This window comes from Oryzias latipes, chromosome 15 (genome assembly GCF_053564925.1).
Source record: "Oryzias latipes strain Hd-rR chromosome 15, Olatipes_Hd-rR_3.1".
Classification (NCBI taxonomy): domain Eukaryota; kingdom Metazoa; phylum Chordata; class Actinopteri; order Beloniformes; family Adrianichthyidae; genus Oryzias; species Oryzias latipes.
The window spans coordinates 24,394,089-24,413,274 of record NC_136251.1 but is presented as its reverse complement, the minus strand read 5'-3'; the positions used below and the strand labels follow the sequence as shown (position 1 = coordinate 24,413,274).

Below are 19,186 nucleotides of genomic sequence, written 5' to 3'. Positions count from 1 at the left end.
CCCAGGTATTGTGACAAAACAAGGAATACAAGAAAAAACGTTTTCTATAACCATAGAGAAACAATAGTTCTAACACATGAATATAGGAAGGCTTTTGGGGCAAACCCAAACTATTACAATTATAGAGAGACCCTTACCAACACAACATACTCTATTTAGTAGCATTTATAGCCAACATTAAAATGAATTCTCCTGCAAACATAATCATTCAAAAAAATTAAGTTGTTTTTAATGGCTTTAATGTTTTAGCAAATTGTAAATATACTTTGCATATAAAGAAGACGGGGTCAAAAATACCTCCAGAATAACGGAGATCAATGAAGAAATTATTTCTTTTTATCAAAAAGATATATAGAGCCATACTATAGTTAAGCCTAATAAATATATGACAACTTTTTTAACCCTTTAACTGCCTGCTCAACCAAACGGTTGAGCAAACTTTGAGTCACCATATTTTTATTAGAGAAGTTTCTAACTTAACTCAAACTGATTCAGCCATCTCAACCAATTGGTAGAAGCATGCAAAGCTAAAGAAAACCAACAGATGGCACTGTGTCAGTCAGTGGTTGCTTGCACAACGTCTTTGACTGACAAGCAAGTCAAAACTTGAAAATGATCATACACACTTTCTTCCTTTTTATGAAAATTTGAAAGGTAGGTATATTTTTCTTACTTGGAATTACTAGTAAAGGCGTTAATCAACAGAAATATGTTCCTAGATAAACAAAAATAAACAAATTTCTGTTTGTAATAATTTTTTTAAAACATGCTCTACCAAACGGTTGATTTGTCACTTTATGGTATAAGTAGCAAAATCAAGCCAATGTTAAATAAAGGGACTGTTTGTCATAAAATCAGTTAAAACAACCTTCTAAATCATCCATTACTAAAGACATATCCATTAAAACATCATAAATAATAATTTAAAATACATATTACTGTATAGTTTTGTCTATTTTTGAATTTATATCAGCTGGTGTGTAAATAAATAAAAAAATCAAGATTATTACAGCCAATTCACTTAAAACTAAACAAAAAAAGCTGCAATTATAATATTACCAACATTTACAAAAGTTTTCTATCATTTTCTTTTGTTTTACAACTACTAGATAGACACTAAAACATTCTACAGTGCGAGACCACGACAAAGTCCACATGAATCAGATGCAAATCTGGATGACAGTGATGATGACCCAACAGAGGATCCTGATTATCCCTTGTGCTATTTTAGATGACCCCACCCTTGCATTGACGTGTTCTCCCTACCATGACAAAGGTGGATAAAGGTGGAAAGATTTCATGTAATCCATGGACACCAGTGAAGATCACAAATCATTGAAGAAAAAAGGTTCAGAGCACTGTCTAGTGGGTCTAGATGACCCCACTCCCAATGTTAAAGTGCCTAGGATAGCACAAGGGTTACCAGTCCACGTGCAAAGGCCATTGGTGACAGTTCTTTTGAATCCCTGGATGAAGAAGAATTTCTTTCAACAAGCAGATCCTCTACACTGCCACCTCATAAGAAGAACTGAAAAAGCAAACACATGCCATTCTACCCCCACCAAGAATAGCCTGTCTCCTCCAATTTTGTTGGAGGAGACAGGCTATTCTCCTCACTCAATATCCCCCTCTAACCCAAGCAAAACCATAAGAAGAATATGGAAGCATGAGGACATTGAGGAATTCAAGGTTCCAGAATCAAGATTTGAGCCTCCTGAGGATGTACACACACCCTTCCAATACTTCAAAATGCTTTTCACTGATGAAATGATTGAGCATATTGCTTATGATACAAATCTAAAAAGCTAAATAGATCTCTTTGATATGCTGGTGCACCTGTACAAGACCTGTACAGCTAAAACTAGGTGACGGTACAGTCCCCTGTTTGGATACATCATCGACTTGTGTGTCACTAATTCATGGCTGGTCTACAAGAGGGACCTACTGAAGCAAAAACCAGTGTTACTCAAAAGGTTCTGCCTGGCTGTTGCACACAGTTTAAATAAGATCAACAAGTAAGCAACCAATGTTGCTGACCATCATTGAGCTCTCTACCACACACCAAGACCATCACGACCAAAACAACAGTGTGCACTACCACAACATGGTACAGCGCCTCTTCATTCTGACAAGCTGGGATGATGAAACCTCGGTCCAAATAGGTCAAGATGTCAGAAATATGTTTTTCTGTGTTTCATTCCAAACCAAGAATCTATTTATGAAATACCATCAAAAGTGAGTCAATATCCAAAATCGTTGTAGTGTCAAACAACTTCTAGGAAATATAGGTCAAAATTTGCTTTGTTTTAAAAAAGTTCAATGTTTGAGGCATGATAAAAAGAATGGAGACAAATGCCCTTAATACTGAGTGTTGATGATGTCTAAATTAATTGGTTTACATGATTTTTTCAAATATTTGTTGTATCTGTATGAAATTTTGCACTTTTACCATTAAGGGACATCTCAACCGTTTGGTAGAGGTCATTATTTAAAAAACTAAAAGGTCAGTTAAAAAAAACTAAACAGATTGTGGTCATTACTTACCTAAAGCAATAAGAAATGCAGACAAATAATTTTTTGATAGCTTTTTTCTTGGTGGGGTAGTTAAAGGGTTAAAACGTTTTCTTTTTACTGTCAATTTTTATTATTATGCTTTACCAACTTCATGCATTTTGTAATGAAAAATGTATTTACTATGTAAATTCAGGCATTTGTAGATGCCAAATTTCTTCAGATTCTTCCAACTGTAAGACACCATTTTTTCAATATTATTATTGCGATTTTTAATTTACTAATGGAACCATCCAGGGTGTACCTCGCCTTGGCCCATCACTGACTGGGAAAGGCTTCAGTGACCTCTTGACCCAGAAAGAGGTTTCTAAAATGGGTGGATGGATGGAATTCATCAACAATATTTAAATGTTGTTCAATTCAATGATAGAACAGAAGCCTCTTGATTAAAAAATAAAAATACGTTTTACATTGAACAGGAAAGTATATAATAAAATTTACCTTCGAAGGAGTTAAAAACACATGCTAACACACATCATCCCTGTTAGGACTTACCCTAACCTTTGCCCTTGAGTTACTCACAACCTTGATCTCAACCTAACCTCTGTTCACACCTAGCCTTAAATTAAAGCAGGGCCCTAAATTTTTATGGCCCTAGCTGGGTTGATCTCCACACGCAGCTATGTGTCAAAAAAGACTGTTAAACCACATCAACAAGGAGTCAGAATTACGAAAAATGAAGTCCTCAAGTACAAAACATTTATTAATCTGGACGTAAAACATATTTCACTTTCTGTATTTCTTTTCATTTCTACAAAACAACAAAAACACAAGATTTTGCTCCGGTTCTAATACAAGGGAACTGAAAGGGAACAGAAAGAAGAACACTTGTTTGTGCAGGCCTTTTACATCGTTTGGATAAACAGATAGATTAATTACAGTTTGATATAGACAATGTTTATCCAACTCTTCAGCAGAAGTTGACTAAAATTTATTGAAATGTTTGGATACATATATTTTCTTGTCTTGTGAAAGTAATTACATTTTACACTTTTTTTTTCATTATTTATCAGTGCATTTTATTGTTTTGCCTAATCTACTGGGGTTTATGTTCTGTATCTATTTATCAATGTTTAATAGTTTTGTTTTAATTTAGCTGGAAAAAGTGCGGTGGCCCCTATCACACTACTGCCTCCGCCTGCTCAGGCAGCCCCCGCAGCTGCACTCCAGCCCGGGTTTTCCTGTCCACTCTCTCCGCTCCGGTTTGCGGCCAGCAGAGGCCGTGGGTTGCGTCTGGTGGAGGGAGAGTGAGCGGGGCTGCCCCGAATGGATTGACATAAGGGGGATTTAAACGTTAACGGGTGCGCCGTGCTTCCACGCTGGACAAAAAAAAAACCGTCCGTTTTCCCCTCGATGCCCGCCGCCTGGTCGCCTTCCGTACCATGTCCGCGTGTCACCGCGGAGAGAGGCTCGAGCACGCCCGCAGTCTATATTCGCTCGAGGAGGGAAGCCAATTCAAGGTCTCGCTGGAGCGGAGTATTATTAGCTGTGCAGACAGTGCAACTGTCTCTCCGTGGTATGTAAAGCATTTCGGCCGTAAACGTGAAAATAAAACGATTAAAAACGCGAGCCCTTTCCGGTCCGTTTGATTGAATTTCAACGATAGCGGTCAAGTTCAGAAGGATAATAAAGCGGCGCGTTGAGGGCGGTTTTCTCGGTTATAACCTCTTTCTTTCGCCAGCCAGGAAGAGACTGGGGGGGGGGGGGGGGGGGGGGGGGCGGTCGACCTCCTCTGCCCTTTAACAGTTAAAGCCACACCAGAAGCCTTAGTATTTACTTGTAAAAGTCCACTTAGTCTTTATATTTGACTTTGTGAATCTGCTTTTTCTTTAATAATCAAATGCAGCATCAAAAAAGGAAACAAAGAATTTATTTAATTAGATTCAACAATTAAGAATCCATGACAATTGTGTGATTTGGGGTGTTTTTGTGGCTTTTTTTTCTCATGGTGGGGGACATATATTACGAGAATTAAGCTCATTATAGCATTTCTGAGTATTTTTTTTATTCAAATCGTTGTGAGTCAGGAGCAGATGAAAAAGTGCCTTTTGAAATGAATGTGTTACAGTCAGGGGGCCACAAGCTCTCTGCTTGATTCATCCACTTGCAGACAAATACATTGATGTGCGTCTTTGTTTTCCTCAGCCAAGCTGACATCTGGCTGTAAACTAGACGGCTGGATGGCTCCAAAATTGCTCTGCATTTTTGTTGCACCTGTAATGATGTGTTGGAGTTGTTAAGGGCTGTAAGCCAGCGGAAGAGTATAAACAAAAGGATGATGGAAAGTTAGGGAAGGCTTACTCGGCGGGTTAAAGGAGGAATTTCTGATGAACTCCTAGAAAACAACAGTTTTTGAAAGATAAACTTTGCCTAAAAATGGCATAAGCATAATCAAAAGACCACCGGGAATGTTTCGAAATAAATTAAAGGATAATTGGATTGGCACTTTAAATATCCTGTTGGTAAAAGTCAGATTTTTAAAACAAATTTCCATTGCTTAAATATTTCCTTTTTTCTATTTTTGCAGGTGATGCACTGTAATTACAGCCTAGTGATACCATCATATACACCTGAAGGTCAAACAAGCAGATTTTGAGAATAGTATTTCTGGCTGAGCATCGATAAGGCAGACACTTGGCTCCCATGCTGGCTTTCAAAAGTCTTCTCTCCCATACCCTCAGCCATGCCTGCTACTACCAAATCCAAAAAGAGAAAAACACCTGTCCGGAGGAAAACGCAGCAAATAGGGACCAGCACCAGGGGACAAATCTGTAATTCTGCTAAGCAAGGAGGACGAGTCGCACAGAAATCCAAAAAACACCCTGCAGATTCCAAAAAGTTAACAAAGAGGACGCAGACGCTTGGCCGGACCCTTCGTAGACGAGGATCTGATGATGTGTGTCCCAATCAAGACCTCAGAAAGTCCCAGGCCATAAATGCAACTGTAAACACCAGACTTAGACGATCGAGCGGTCTGCCTGAAACCAAGCTACAAGCCCCTTCAGGACGTAGGAGGTCTCTGCGGGAAACACACCTCTCTGTTACCCCCTCTCTGAAACAGAAGAGAGGACGAAAAACCAGCTCAGAGAGTGGAGCAGCACCCCAGCACCAAAACACAAAACGCCAGACCTCAAGCACCAGCATCAACGAGTCATCTTTTGACGAAGAAAAAGCAAAAGACAGCCACACAAATGAAGAACTTTCATTGCTTTGTGCTGAAGCCAATGTTCCTGCAGGAATCAAAGACCAGAGCCTTGGTGTCGGTGACACAAAAGAGAGCGGGGCCTCCAAGGTCCCTTCACCAGAAGGCACTGACATGTTGGACGACAGTTTGCCGCTTGGATGTGACAGACATGCTGCCCACCAAGACCAAAAGACTGTCATCAGCGACGGTGACAGCGACTCCAAGCATGTTTCTGGGCATCCAGTGTGTGTCGAGACGGACGAGCAGCCCACACTCTGCAGCGGAGGCAGTAAAGACTGCCCTTCTGGCACCTCAGAGTTAACGAGCTCATCAGGGGTGCAAGACAGCAATGGAAACGGCAATTTATCTTTTCCTGGAAATGAGAGTGATCTGCTTGCCAATGATCACAAGCCAGATGGTGCTTTTTCTCTTCAAGAAGAACAGGGGAACGTGTTGGGCACAAAAGGCAAACCAATGGACGAAAGCGTGTCAGTTCGTCAAGAAATTGAGGAGATAAACTATGAGAGAGGAGGAAGTCTGCAAGAGGAGACGGCGACTGAGACACAACAGGAGACTGTGGAAGAGATGGAGGGGACTGTTGAGAGGCTTGGTAATTGTGAGGGTGAAGCCAAAAGGGGTGAAATAATTGAAAACAGGGTTTCTGGTGGTCCTACTGACTCTCAAATCAGCCTTCCAGCACGTCAAACCCCACATCCACTTTCCTCTAACAATCAGCTCGCAGCACAGTCAGATTTGCCTGCTCCTGCACTACTTTTCAGCAACCAAACTACCTCAAGTCCCACCAAAGTCCTCTGCACGTCAGAGGACTTGAGCCAGCATAAGACAGACGTTATACCTGTCACTGATGGTGCTAAACTTCTAGTCCCGGGGTCATCAGCGGTCCCTGATACTGCCTTGACAGTGCAGACTGTTATCGTGAAAAGAAACATGCCGGTGATCGTCCACAGGGACTCTCTCAAACCTATGAGTTTTGGGGAAAACAGCTTTGGGGGATCATTCCAGTTCCAGAGATCAGTGATTCCTCAGCCTCAAGGAGAAAGAGGAACTCGCTCCACAGCTGAGACCAAAGATCTGGACTTCCAGCAACATGGATTCAGCTGTCAGAAAGAGGCATTTCCACCACCATTTCCTCAGCCTGGTGTAGCTCCATCCGAGCCAACAGACACCTTTGAGGCTGGAATGCCAGAGCAGGACTTGGTACCAAAGACCTCTGCTCCTCTGGACAGTAGCTCTACCTTTTCCTGCAGCTCCGAAAGCACTCGCTCCTCTTTTTCCTTTGACACTGAATCAGAGTCGGGGTATGGAGAACCCACCCCATCTACCTTGTCGGAACGATGGGGGCAAGAGGAGGCCGGTTTGCTCTTTTCGTCGTCTCCAAAACTGAAGCGGAAGGAGAGGAAGAAGAGGAACAGGTGTGGGACTTGTGAGCCGTGCTTGAGGAAGATTAACTGTGGCCTGTGCAGCTGCTGCCTGAATCGCAGGACGTGTCACCAGATCTGTAAGCTGAGGAAGTGTGTGGAGCTCAAGAGAAGAAAACCTTCATCTTCACCCGGTTTTTCTGCTAAAGAGGTGAGACCTTTATTATGATGACTTACATTAAACCACAGCTCACACACACGTTTTTTTTTGCAGAGTTTAGTTTGGTTAAATAAAGTGTAGACCTTGAACTGAAGCTCGGTTTGAAGTAGGCCTCCCTGAAACATCCTTTACAAACAGCTGAGCTGGAAAAGGGACCTTAGTTTTTCTTTCTGCCATCATTTCCTCTGATCTCCCTGCTGCCTACTGATAACAGGAACAACGTTGTGAAGTCTCTTCGTCCTTCTTCAACCAACTGTCCATGCTGAGCTGTATGTGTTGTTTTTCTGTTATATGTCACCGATTGCCACTGAGTGAAAGGGGAAGTGTCTTTGCAAGTGTTTGTGGTCTGGTTGGGAGAGGGGAAGGCAGTGTCACATGACTTGCAGCAGTGCAGCACGTGGTTGAGGATGTCTGTTTAAGTGTGTGTGTCTGAGCCTTATCAATGGTTTAATCAACAGATTTACTAACTGTGGCTGTGTGCTTATTTGTGTGGAAGATATTTTTTAATGAGAACGCATATTTTAAGAAGAAAAAAAGGGATGTTTCTAAAAGCAAAGCCATCTATATAACAAATAATAACTGAGTGCATTCCCATTTATACTTTTTTTTAATGTCCATTAGGGGTTAAAAAGGGTGAAGTAGATGAGATGCAGGCACATCGTTCACATTTTTCTGTTTTTTAACTTCTCAAACCAAGGCCAATAAGCGCTTCCCTTGAACGGTAGGGGTGTTGGAAAAAATTGTTTTGGCGATATTTCGCGATAGTTCATTTGGCAATACTTGCATTGATTCAAAACGCTGTCAGGACGATATTCACCAAAATAAAAGCACTATGAAATTGCTTGGGTAAAAGCAACTTGTGTGGTGTTTCTAAAGATGTTGGTATATTTTTCCCCTCATACATTACTAAAATGAATGACATTGAGATGGGATTATGTACTCATCTTTGTGTCTGAATATATTCCTTATTTAAATACTAATTTATTTAAAGGGTTATTCTTCTCTAGAAGCTAAATTGTTGGGGAAAAAGTACATTTTTTTTTAAATAGGTTCCATGATTCCTAGTATAGTTTTTTTGTGTCTAGCGAACAGGTGTGCATCTTCATATGAAAGCCCCTGTGTGTAACTAGGAAAAGTATGACCACATGCACTAAACCCACCCTCAGATTTGTAGCACTGGCAGCAGCAGATTATGACTCATTACGCAACACCAGCAGCGGTAGAGGTGAGGAATGCTGTTTTTGAGAAAAAGAAGAAGGAGGGGAAAAAGCAGACCGCACTAAGATTCACAAAAATATTTGTCAATTCCCTCTAAGTATTGTGGGTCAGTATGAGGTAAAATGCATTTTACGGATTCTGTGACACTGATTTGCTGCTCTGAATTCCGAGCATTCATATGTGTCTTTGTGTTTGCATGCATGCTGCTATGGCGTGATGGCATTGCTGATCTAATCATTCGAGCTGCACAGCTGATTGTTGTTTTACCCAAAGTGACATCACACTGGCCTGCGTTTACATACAAGCATGTCAGTGTTTGAGGCCCAGAAACAGGTTTTCCTTTTGTTGTTGGATGCTACATCTCTCTAGGGTGGAATCTATGTCAAGGATAAAACAGTCAATACATCATTATAAGCTGGCGACAATTTTTAAAAAATTAAAGAACAAGCAAAAATGTAAAAGATGTTTAAATATTATTAATTTAGAAAATGTGCAAAAAGTGCCATAAATCCATCAATCCAGCAAACCACAAACATCTTTCAATAAAGTATTGTTAGAATAGGCGTTTCATCTACTTTCAGTAAAAGTTTCCAGAAAAAAAAACATTGTTTTTGCTGCTCCTCACTTTAAATTGAACATGTTTGTATTACAAATGTATAAAGTTGTATTAGATTGAATTGGAATTTATTTTTGCACGACAAAGTCATTTGCCAAGACAATCATAATTTAATTTTTACATGTTGAACATTCCAGTAACAAGGAAACGGTGTTAGAGCATCTTTTAAGGGATATTTCTTTAATGTTTTGTTTAAAAAACAAATTAAATTCTGCAGCTTTTTTTTCAAAATACAATTTGACTGTAAATCATTTGAAGAATCATAGCCACATTATTCATACTATTTATTATCAAAAAAAGTGTATACCAAATAAACACATATTTTACACATTTGACATTTTACTGCACCTGCAAACATTACGCAATAAAGAAAAAATGCACATAATGGCACTCAAACTATATACATATATTTTGATATAATAATTTTAAACACTTTTTGATGTACTTGGTTGTATAACTTAGTACCAGCTACTTTATTTTTTTACTGACTTTTATTTTGAAGGAATCTTGGCTCACTCACACTACATCCTCTATTTTAGTCAGCCCTTTGGAATCATATCTTTTTTTCCTTGGATTTGATTGAAATTTGCAGATATTGATTACTGACCATTTCACTTAAGATCAAGCTCACTCGAGTCCTGAGTGGTTAAAGTCTGGAACTTTCTCACATTTTCTTTTCTAAGTTAAAGACTTCCTGATTTAATGACAGTATGTGATTCCCAGGCCTCAGACCTAACCTGACATTTAAACGGGGGTTGTTGACTCTTTTTTTCATTGAAAGGGTAGGGCATATAGGTGCTATCTCCCTGTACACATTAGTATTTACCCAGAGATCAAATCGTCTATTTTTTTTTTTGACAATAGATTTGATTCAGATGGAAGATTTGGAGCGCTTCCTGAAATTCTGTCCCAAATTCTGCATCTTAGCTCTTCTTTTATCTCATAAAAAGGAGGTCTAGAAAGGGGAACTGGGATTCATCCTTTATCCTTTTTCTGCATGACCTAATTCCAAATGACTGTTAGGAGTCTTGGTTCTGCAATACAATCAAAAATGATCACACCTTAATCACTGTTCCGTGTGTTTGGTCAAATATGATCAATGAAGTTTTTAAAAATGCAGCCTGTTATATGTTTTTAGACAAGTTTTTCTACTAGAAATGACCTTCTAATGCCAGAATACCTGGCTGTAGTCCACTATACTTCTATTTAAGCATTTTAATGATTTACTTGCTAAATGACGGCCATAAAGTTTGGGTTTTAACTTGTGACTTTTTTGGAGTTTCTCTTAGGATTCAGTCGTCTGACCCTGGGGTGATTTGAAGTGTTTAAACAATCATTCCTGAGAAGACTGAACTCTTGCTTGAAGGTTTCTGACTCAGTTGTATCCTGCAAAAATAAAAATAAAAACTCTCTCTAAAAGGCTTTACAAACTTTGCTTGTTTAATTTCATTTTTTAAAAGTTTCTCAGAAACCTTTTGCATTTTGTTTTGGTCCTGAATTCAAAAACATTAATAGAAATACTGGTTTATTCTTGTTTGTATATTTTTAATTACAAAGTTAACTCATTTAATAATGAATGTAAATTCTTTGAAAGCGTTTTTTATTTACTTGTTGTTTTTATAAAGACTGCCTCTTCCTGTTCATTTATGTATATAAGTTGCACTTCTGGATTTATTGGACATCTGCAAAGAGATTCAGTGCATCTGGGTGTAACTGCCTAGTCTGTGGGTAAGTGGGGGCATTTAAGGTTTACTTGAAGTGTGAGTAATATTGTAGCACTCACTGGCCGGTCTTGCTGATCCAGCTCACACACCCTTCCAGTGAATGTTTCAAACTCCTCGAAACAGAAAAAAGGAAGAGGCTGAAGTGGAGATCATGTAGGGGCATGCAGCTTCAGTTCCCGGCTTTGTCATTAGGTGCCTATGGCTTCTTTTGGTTCAACTCTTGCACAAAATGCCTAGAAAATACATAAAAACGTTTTTAAAATGTGGGTTTTACAGAAGATAAAAGGACTAGTGAGTGATCTAAAGCAGAATCTTACTTTATAGTGCAATAGTTCTGGGTCCAAGCACATATCAGAGAGCCAGAACTGCTGTTTGCAGAGAACCATATCTCTTGTATTTGTGTGACAGAAACTTCTTGACATGTTTGGAAACGGAGACTACTCAAGTTTTTTTTCCATATTATGGTCTAAGAGGAATCGTCAGCACTCAGTTGATGTTTTCTGTTTTCATCTCTGCAGATTTATTACAAATTTACTCAACATAACTCAGCCGCATATGATGCAAACTATTTCTTAGCTTGTATTCAAACACCATGTCATCTTTTCTTTTTTCTTTTTTTGTGTGAAAATCTTCAAAGATTAAGATACATCAACCAATTTATATTTCAAGCAGTTGTTACTCTTCTTTCCTGGTGCCTGAAGATACCACTTTCATCTTTTTTAAACACAAAAACTATAAAAGCAGAGTCATCACACCACTCTTGAGAGAGAAGAGGTTTTTCTGTGTTCCAGACTTAAATGTGCTTCAAAGTGAAATGGCAAAGATGGAAAAGCCACAAAAAAAAAGTATTCTATAGAGGAAAACAAATCAGTGTTCACAGTGAAAGAAGTTCTGTATGGATGGAATTAAAAAAAAAATATTCTGAAGTATTTTTATGGTCCTCAACTTGAAAAAAAAGGAAACAAAGCTTTACAAAAAGCTAGGACTTTAGCGGTGCTCATGATCCCAAACTGTTTTTGTCTTTATTGCCACCATGCCTTTTGTTTGTACCCAATAATTACACAGCAATGTCGGTGTCTTTTCTCTCTTTTTCATTTGAGGTTCATGTATTTCCAGCTGAGCGAAACATGTTTTGCAAGTATTTTCTTTCAGTTATATATCTTCTAAAGTCTTCTTTCTCTGGTGCAGTCCAACTGAAGGTTTATTATAAAAACACGCAGACCGGGCTGTTATGACAGGGCCTGGCAGTCTGCGGTGTGTGCGCGCGGGTTGAAATGTTTTCAATAGCCTTTCAGCGCAGGCCGCCGTCAAGCCGCATCTTCATTGTTCTGAAATTGAACCGACCGTCCCCCCGTAGATGCTTCAGCAATGTCTGAAGCCCTTTCTCTCCATCCCCTCCTCCTCTCAAATAAGACAACAGCCGAGTTCATTCGGCAAGGAGTGTTGCCACGGCAACCGCTGTGTCCGCCTGCTGACCTCTGACATCCCATGATTGTCAGATGCTGTATTTTCAGGCTCATAATGAGGATTAGAGGAGATAACCAGCAGACGTGCACTACTGTGGGTTTAAAGCTCTCAACTGGTCAACCTACATCCAGGTAATTAGGTTAACCTACGCAGGCTGTCCAGCTCACAGGGGGGTTAGTAATGCAAGACTGTTTGCAGGGACGCAGACAACAAAACACCACATTTAACATTTTATTAAATTACTCTTAAACCACCATTATTTCACAGTTCCTTATAAATGTCAGAAAATAAAAACAGATCAAATCCTTTTAATTCTGTTTAACAAAAGCAGAAAAATGCAACATAACTTTTATATAGAGCAATAGTTTAACAAGTCTTCATCATAAAAATAAATGTTCCTCCATTTAATCTCAACCAGGCTTTTACATTGCTGCTAAGCTTATTAAATTAGGCAGTACTAAAGCCTAAAATCCTAGCTCATGGCTATTTCACATGTACTGTGTGCACTGAAGTTTATTCCTAGCTGTATTGCAAACACTAAACAAGCTTTAACCATAAGCTAATATAATGGACATATTTATAGCCTTTTTTTCGGAGTATAAGCCACAGCAGCTAAAAAATGCTTAATAAAGAGCAAAAAATCATAAATGAGTTGCACTGGAATATAAATTGCACTTTTGGGAGACAAGTGTAATGCTTCTGAACAAGTCTGCCACACGGTCATCGTAAGGTCTAAAACGCAATTCACGTGTCAAATTTGAATTCACTGCTGCTTTTCCAATACCCGTCAAATTTGATGGTCAGTGCTATCCAAAAGTGTGTCCATAAACGAAATCCTCTCGTCTCGTGTGGGAGAAGCTACCTTCAAGTTTTTAGCCTCATGGCTACATGGAAGCACTGACTTTATATCTCATTGATAATGGATGGAAGACACGGAGGACGTTAAAAGATCAGGTTTATACATTTTGAAAAGCTATGCAAAGTTTCCTGCAGGTGCAGGCATCTGAATGATGGCGTGGTACTTCTGTCTTTCTGTAACCCAGTTTGATGACTTGCATTAGACTGAGGAAGGAAAAAAATCAACAAAAATAATAATGACTCAACGCAAATAAGAAAAATATCAAGGTTCAGGAGGAGAAGGATTAGATTCTCCTTATTTGTTTTGGACGGCGCTTCCTCTTCTGCGTTGCTGTCAGTAGCAAATACTGCAAAAGACTATGACTTATATTCTAAAAAATTTAGGTAAATGGCTTACTGAAACCTCATTTACAGGAGGATTATTGGTACAAATATTTGTTTAGTAGCATCTTCCAATTTAACAGAATAATTTCACAATAAATAGTCATCCAGATGATTCTTGAATCAATGTCAGGCTTTGCAAACTGTTAAGTTCAACTAAACACTAGAAAGGTTTCAGTTTCGTCACAATAGTGCTTATAAAAATTAGCATTAATGCCTAAAGTGTAACTGTATATAAAGTCTACACATATTTGAATGTGTTCTTGATTTCAAACCATTAAAATATGTCCAAGTGGTGAGAGTTTGGCTCAAAGTTCTGTTCCCCGTGCGAGCCAGACGAGTCACTCTTTTTGAGAAAAGAAGAGCACATGCTGCTGCTCATACTGCTTGCAAGTGGGCTCTCTGAGGAACAGATGGAGATGCATCCTGTCTTCTTTTGAATTCCCCTTTTAATGGGTAAACATGTGGTGCACAAAGACACTGAGGGAGAAATGGAGATTTTCCAAATGTCAGAATCACTCTAGACATGTAAATACTACCGGCTCATTATGATAACGGTCGGCTGAGTTGTCCTTCTGTTTTCTCTGACTTCTCATTTTCTTCAGCACAGACGCATTTTATGACAAAAGCTTCCCTATGATTAGGGCGGCAGTGTCCAAGCCAGTTACATTTAAAAGTTGTAATCTGCCGTGGGACTTGTGGATTTGCTCAGGGGAAAAAAAGGCTTTGTAGACTGGAGAGGGTCTGTTTTATTTCATATGTGGATTTGGTTATTGAACCACGTGACAACAACAAATGTATGGCCAAGCCTGACCTCAGATAAAGGTTTGCATACAACAAAGGACGGTTAATCATTGACACAAACTTCTGTTAGATGTTGTGTGCTTCAAAGCCCATTCAGATGAGCTGCATTTGCAACTCTGGATCCTAAAGCCACTCTACAGTTAGCATATTTTTCTCTATTTTAATCATTTGGTAAGACATTTGCCAAACTTTTGATATCAAGAATGCCTCTGCTGCACCACTTGGGTTGTTGTATTTAAGAGTCGTAATGTCCCTTGACTGCCTGAAGGCTGTAAGTCTCTGGGAAAGCTTTGAAGTCGTCCCACTTGGTTTGTCGGGGTGAAAAGAAATTCTGACTTTGCCCCTTAAAAGAAAAGCCACTCCCGTCCTCCCAAGGGCACACACGATTACCTCCATCTTAAAACCTCCAGAGACCATTCATACCTCACCAACGAACTAATGGGGTTGTTAATTTTTTTTACCCTCTTCCACTCTCCTCTCTAATGCTTCCAGCCCTGTCAGAGTTTTATGCATCACTGCAGTCTGCATGAATCTATCTGCAGAAATGTGCGCATTGGCATACTTAAGTATGTGTGCGTACGCGTGCAGTCATATGGCCAACATGCAGACTCAGCATGTTGCCATGGCAATCTTAAGTAAGCCTTTTCCTGTCTCATTGTGAGGAGAGCTGAGGCCCTCATCCTGAAATGCCTGCATAGTGTTTGTGTGTGTATTTGGGTCAGTGTGTGCATGTCTCAGTGTTTACACAAACCTGCTCACCTTTGTCTATTAACTCTTCCCAAGGTGAAGCTGTCATAATGCACATCCGCAAGGCAAACATGCTTGGAGTGAAGCATGATAGGGTACTTTTTTAATACACATTTATGCAAAAAAAACAAAAACAAGTTTAAATGAAAACTAAGCTCGTACACTAGAAAAAGGGGACACTTTTTTTTTTGCCCTGCCGAAAAAAGGAAAAAAAAAAACCATAATCATAATTTCACTTTTAAAAGAAAATCCAATCTTTAGTTTGTGTCAGAATTTTGTGTCTCAATTTGGTCAAATTCTTTCATTTTATTCCCCAAAAATAAAAGATTTGCCCAAAAAAAAGAAATGAAATCCAGAGAGACTGAAATGCTCAGCAGCAGTTGTCCTGTTGCTACTTCAAAGGAACACAAAGCAGAACAACAGCCTCTGGGGGTTTAGAGGGGGATGAAATAAATTATATGTTGGCTCTTTTCGGCTGAGTCAGGTCTTCAGCAGCAAAGAGCAAAAACACCAGCTCCATAAATGCAGACGCCTGCAGTTTTGTCAAAAACAGTCGATGCAGGAGATCAATGAAGCTCGATCTGAAGCTGTCGGTTTAAAAATATGAAGCATATTTATCCAGCGGAGCATCATAGAGATGTCGGATGAACTGAACAGCGGATCTCCGTCTTTTATTGAGTCCAGGTTGTTGGACGGTGTTTCCGAAAGATGATTGAAGTTTGTTACATAAGAAAATCTGCATGAGTCACTGAACAGTATGTGGCTCCCCGTTTATGAGTAATGAACTATAACAGAGAGGAAGAGCGAAAGCCACAAGCGCTCATTTCTGTTTGTGAGCGCACACCTGTGGGCGTGTTTATAGTACAACCAAAGAGCATGTGGAGGAGCACGCTCTAAGTAAGTGTGCAGGCATTTAGTCACAGCCCTGATTTTGCAGATGTCCCTTTGAAAATGAGAGGAGGAGTGCATTTTGTGAGCAGATTCTTGGATCTTTTGCCTGTCAACCCCACTGCTGTCTTCTCACAAGCAGCATGCTTTAGTGTTTTTAGGTTTTCTGCGAGAAAAAAACTCGGATTTTTTACAACGTTTATTTAAAGATTACTCAAAATGTTTCTGCAAGTTTGGCCTTTGACCCGAGCAAAGTTTTGTTTGAGTGTGTGGGATAGGTTGTGCATGCTCTAACTGGAGGAGCAGGATAGGGGGAAGGTCCAAGCATGGTGTCAAGTTTTACCATTCGTGCATGGTTGCTGGGGTTAATTATAGCAGACAAGCATGCGTGCCCTGGTTTTTTTCCGAGCCACATTGGATTAATACTAAATAGAAAGTCACAATGTCGGTAAAGAATACATTTTATAGAAAGAAGAAAATAGCTCAAACTGCTGGTTTCCATCAGAGGTCTAAAGCTTTTCCATTAGTTGTTAGCTTCTACAGTAATGGCTGTAGTTGGAACTGTTGGCAGCCGTCCTGGCGTGGATCCATTACTGGGCCGGTCTCCAGTGGGTCAAGCCTTCACATGTGCCAGACATGCTGTATGGTAGTGGAGTTCCTTACATCGCTCGCTGTGTTTGTGTTTAGTAACTTTCACTGATTGATGTCCAAACTGCTTGTTCCTAACAAGATCAGAGATCCTTTTTGAAGGTGGGACACCTAAAGACCCACTCCAATCATTTTTTTGATCTATTTGAAAATTCTTCTTAGAGGTCTTTTAATTATAGTGATGTTTTTTTATTGTCAAGATTAAAAAAAAAATCTGTTATCTAGGACAGTTTCTGCAGAGCGGCAGTAGTTTTATGAAAATTTGCCTCTTAAGTTGTGGACTGGACTGTTGGCACGGAGTGAACCCGCCCCCACTTCCCATCCGTTTGCGTGCTCCCCTGCTAGCTTACCCTCATATCTCCAACCTAACATTACCAATGCAACAAAAAGCAATATAAGAGATATCCAGCCGTACAGTTTTGAGCCAGATTCCAGCTCAGACGAGGAAAATTAAGACAAACATAGATCTATTTGTCTTCAATAGAATGCATCAGAATGGAGCGGAGCAGGGAGCCTGGGGCCCACCCAGTGCATTTCCTACATCACATTTTTCAGATGGCACTTTTTCATCTGCTGATTCAAAACTATTTGAATAAAGAAATAATCAGAAATTGACTTTAAATCCTAATTTTCTTAATATATTTCACAAGAACCTGTTAAAAACACAATCTCTATCAGAGTTGAGCCTTCACGCAGGGAAAACCGAGGCTGTGGTAGAATATTTCTTAGCTTTTTTGCTAACGGGAAGGAGTTGCTGCAGGAGGAGGAATGGCTTTTCATAATCACCCTGCAGCAGATGAGTTTAGTCTGTTAATGTAATCAGCTGTCGTAACTGCATAAAAGCCTCCGCAGCATGGGTTGACCAATAGAATCCTGGCAGCAGTTGGTGGGTGTGCGTTTAACACAAACTTGTGCTGTTGTTACAAGTCGGTGTAACCTGTTTGCAATGACAAACCTGCTAAACTGCCTGCCAGTGAGCGTGGAGCTCAGCCATAACTGTCACAATGGTTACCACAGCAAAGCCATCAGCATGCAGGAGACGCAGATTATTGGTTCTCTTCTTCACTGGGACCTAAACCTTTTAAAATGATAATAACTCAGGTAGGACTTGTCAAACCTTTTATTACACTTCCATAGCTGATCAAAAAGGCCAGACTGTAAAATACTTTTCAGTGTGTCTAGACTGACAGATGGAGAGACAGGTAAATGATGAGGATGAAAGACGTTTACTGCAAAAATACACGTGTTGCATTAAAGTTTTGACTCCATTTTCTAGATTTCAGTTTAAATCTGTCATTACATTACACTGCCTCATGTGGACTGTGGTTTTCTTCCATTGTTCTTAAAAAGCCGTTTGTGGGGATGAAGTTTACAGCAGCGTGCCACACTGTGTACATTAGGTGTTTAGTCTGCAGTTGTGCTTGTTCTGGGAAGCTGCTTGATGTTTGGAAAAGATAGCTTTACAGTTTTTTTTTACCAACTAACCCCAATAACAAACTAGTCTGAACTCCTATTTATTATTAAGTAACCACTTGTTTACATGAAATGCTGTAGTGCCTGTTTGAAACCGCATATGTGCTGCAAATATTACACTTGGTTGCAGCTAAAACAGCTTAAATTTTCGTAAATTACAGAACATTTACAATTGTTGACGCGAACCACTCAATCTTTCACCATACAGTTGTATTTATTGCCTTGTTTATTACAGACTGAATGCTTTTCTAATATCATTATTATTGTTATTATTTAAGTTTTCTTTAAAACTCGTTCTTTAAATGAACAGTTCTTGGGGATGTTTGCACAGCAAAAACTGAATCTAAAGAAAGTAAAATGGCCCTTGTTTCAAGACAAAATGTCTTGCAAGAAAAAGAAACTTATCAGAAAGAGCGCTTTTAGAAAATAAGACTTCACGGTAAGATTATTTTTCTTACCCCATTGGAAGATTTTTTGCTTATTTTAAGAAAATAATTTAATTTTTATGAGTTTTGACTTATTTCTAGAGGGGCTGTTTTTGCAGAAAACTTTGACATTTTTCATGTCCTTGTCTGACCTCACCATCTTGATCACACGTTTTTCTTTTCTTAAGAGCCAACTGCTTCTAAAGAGAAAAAAATATGTGTTTTATGGTTTTATCCATAAAACATTGAGTGAAGGAAGCAGACTTTTGGAGTGGATGGGGAAGAAAGGAAGGAGTTCACCAACATTGTTGCCCTGCTCATCACAATTTCCCAGCGTTTGTGCAGCAGACAGCGGCAAAATATGCAGCAGATACGACGCTGCTGCCACGTGTGTGTCACAGGACGCAGTGGTTTTTAAAGGCATGACATGATAAAACTTGCCTCTAACTGGGCTGGGCTGCAACACTTCCCTATAGCAGATCAGGTGCTTTAAAACTCAGCGGAAGGGTAGGAAAAAGACAAACAAAAACCACAGCTGGAGTTTCTCTTATCCTCAGTTTTATTTTATTTTGCTATTTTGATC

General features: G+C 39.4%; 1 protein-coding gene across 2 annotated transcripts in view; it reads left to right on the top strand.

The window, feature by feature from the left end:
- The first annotated feature begins 3,758 nt into the window (after positions 1 to 3,758).
- Positions 3,759 to 19,186, top strand: part of tet1 (tet methylcytosine dioxygenase 1) — a 31,840-nt gene continuing 16,412 nt past the window's right edge. Inside the window, exons 1-2 of one of the 2 annotated variants that reach the window (XM_023963148.2) lie at positions 3,759 to 4,087; positions 5,099 to 7,345. In XM_023963148.2, the coding sequence (XP_023818916.1) occupies positions 5,255 to 7,345 (2,091 nt within the window). In that variant the 5' untranslated portion in view covers positions 3,759 to 4,087; positions 5,099 to 5,254. Of the gene's footprint in view, positions 4,088 to 5,098; positions 7,346 to 17,653; positions 17,807 to 19,186 lie in introns of those variants that run through there. The other variant, XM_011493198.4, reaches the window with a different exon arrangement.